We start from the raw sequence: 2,069 nt of genomic DNA, 5'->3' as shown, positions 1-2,069 counted from the left end.
TCTTCTTCCCGGCAATGTTTCATTTCGAGCAGCAGCAGTACCCTTCCTGTTTCGGGATGGGGCCGGCGGCCGCCCACTCCGCTTTTTGCACGCAGGTGCGACGGGATCGCGGTGTGGGAGGACCTCGTCGCCGCGACGCGATGTAGTCGTAGATAGGATAGACACGTCGAAGGTATCGATGCGCGACTAAATAGGACATAAAGAAGTCCGATTTCTTAAATCTTCTAAAAGTGCTATCATTAGACATGACTCCCTTTTCTGAGTGTATTATCTTAGGAAGGAACGAGATGAAAAAAAGAGATCATTTCTTTAAGACGCGAGTATCTGCAGACGTTCTGATCGAGCACGATCTTATTCCTGTTTCAGATAGCAACCGGCGATCTGCAAACGTCTTGGAGTAAGAGAAGAGGAAGAGTACAACGCACGGATCCGATCGCCGTAGGAGAATTCGGCGGAAGAAAAGGGAGAAGACCTTCGTGCGAGAGGTGCGGGCACACAGCGGGCCGAAAGAAGGAGGGAGGGAGGGCGGTAGGGTGGCAGTGGGATAGAGAGATAAAAAGAAAGGAAGAGAAGGAGAGGGTGAGTCAGGACGCGCCGCCGGCGACAGACTGCACTCTCGTGGCGTTCAGAGCGCAAGCGTGCACGTGTGTTGTGCGTTTCTGTGTCCTAACCCTGTCCCGCTACCTGGGAGGAGTAGCGTGGTCGTCATCCCTCCGCGGCTACATCCCCACCGTGCCGCCGTTGCCGCCGTTGCCGCCACCGCCACCGCCAACGACATCGACGCCGTCGGCTCGCCATCCCTCCGACGCGCGTGGAGGAGCGCCGCGTCGCACCACGGCCGACGAAACGACGGCGACGACGACGACGACAGAACCCCTACTGCCGTTACCACTACAACCGCTGCTACCACCACATCGGCGGTCCACAACGACGGTAACTTTGGTCGCTCCTGCCGACGCGTTACATCACGCGTGACGTTGCACCCAGCAGCGCGCACGTTAGCGCGCGGCGACGTGTATACGCACGCTTCTCTTTTCCCTTTCCTCACGCACGTCTCACGCTCACGCGGCGTGCGCTGAAAGACAGAGGAACATTGGCGGAAGAGGAGCGGATTGAAGGAGAGGGGTTTACCAGGGAGGGAGGAACGAGAGGTGGAAGGAGGAAATCGGAAAGAGACACGGAAGGGAAACTAGAGCTATAGGGGTGGAAGGGGTAGAAGAGTGAGCAAGAAAGAGGAAGAGGAGGAGGTACGGGAGGACGACGACGAGGGCGACAACGGCGACGACGACGAGGAGAACGGAGGAGCGCCGGCGGTGGAGGGGGTGGACATCCACGCGGGAACACGAGGCAGGCGCACCCGGCCGGCACGCGCACACACATCCTAAGATGTGATTTCAAAAATGGCGGATTGCCCCTATGCCCGCTGCATACAGGAACGCAGACACATCCGACGGGAGCTGCTGCGATGGACAAAGAATATGGTCTTCGTAGTTGGTGAGTAAAGAATCGAATCGTTCCTGCCGGTGACAAATTGCATTTGTACTTACGTAAGTGTGATACATATTTTATATTGGCATGTAAGCGTGCGATGCGTGAAAAAGATATTTTCGCGCGGAGGTACACGCGCGCACCAGGGTGTACGGCGAACAACTGCTCGCGCGCGCGCGATCATCGCGCGTACAAGAGAGGCGTGTCATCAGCGTGCTTGTTGCGTGGGTGCGCCTGTATATGTGCCAGGAGTGTCCACATGTATATACATATATATTTGCCGAAGCGTGTCATGTGCGCGTGTGCATGTACATTGACATGCATGCGTTCGCCTATGTTCCGCGTGGCATGTTTCTGTGTGCGTTGTGGATATATAGTGTAGAAACGGTATTTCTATCAGTGTGCGAACGTAAAGAACGAGCGAGAGAGGTCAAGAGAGGAAGAGAGATGTGGTGAGAAAGAGAGAGAATGGGGAGGAAAAGAGAGAGGAAGAGAAAGATGTGTGTATGTGTGTCTGTGTGTATGTGTGTCTGTGTGTGTGTGTGTGTGTGTGTGTGTGTGTGTGTGTGTGTGTGTGTGTG

General features: G+C 55.4%; 1 protein-coding gene across 2 annotated transcripts in view; it reads left to right on the top strand.

Moving 5' to 3' along the window:
* The first annotated feature begins 827 nt into the window (after positions 1 to 827).
* Eip93F (Ecdysone-induced protein 93F) overlaps positions 828 to 2,069 on the top strand; it is a 56,685-nt gene continuing 55,443 nt past the window's right edge. For both annotated transcript variants that reach the window (XM_018455477.1, XM_018455476.1), the window contains exon 1: positions 828 to 1,494. In XM_018455477.1, coding sequence (XP_018310979.1) covers positions 1,401 to 1,494 — 94 coding nt within the window. In that variant the 5' untranslated portion in view covers positions 828 to 1,400. The remainder of the gene's footprint in view (positions 1,495 to 2,069) is intronic.

Source organism: Mycetomoellerius zeteki, unplaced genomic scaffold (genome assembly GCF_001594055.1).
Source record: "Mycetomoellerius zeteki isolate Tzet28-1 unplaced genomic scaffold, Tzet1.0 scaffold481, whole genome shotgun sequence".
Classification (NCBI taxonomy): Eukaryota; Metazoa; Arthropoda; class Insecta; order Hymenoptera; family Formicidae; genus Mycetomoellerius; species Mycetomoellerius zeteki.
Note: the sequence above shows the minus strand (reverse complement) of the source record. Positions and strands in the feature narration are given on the sequence as shown.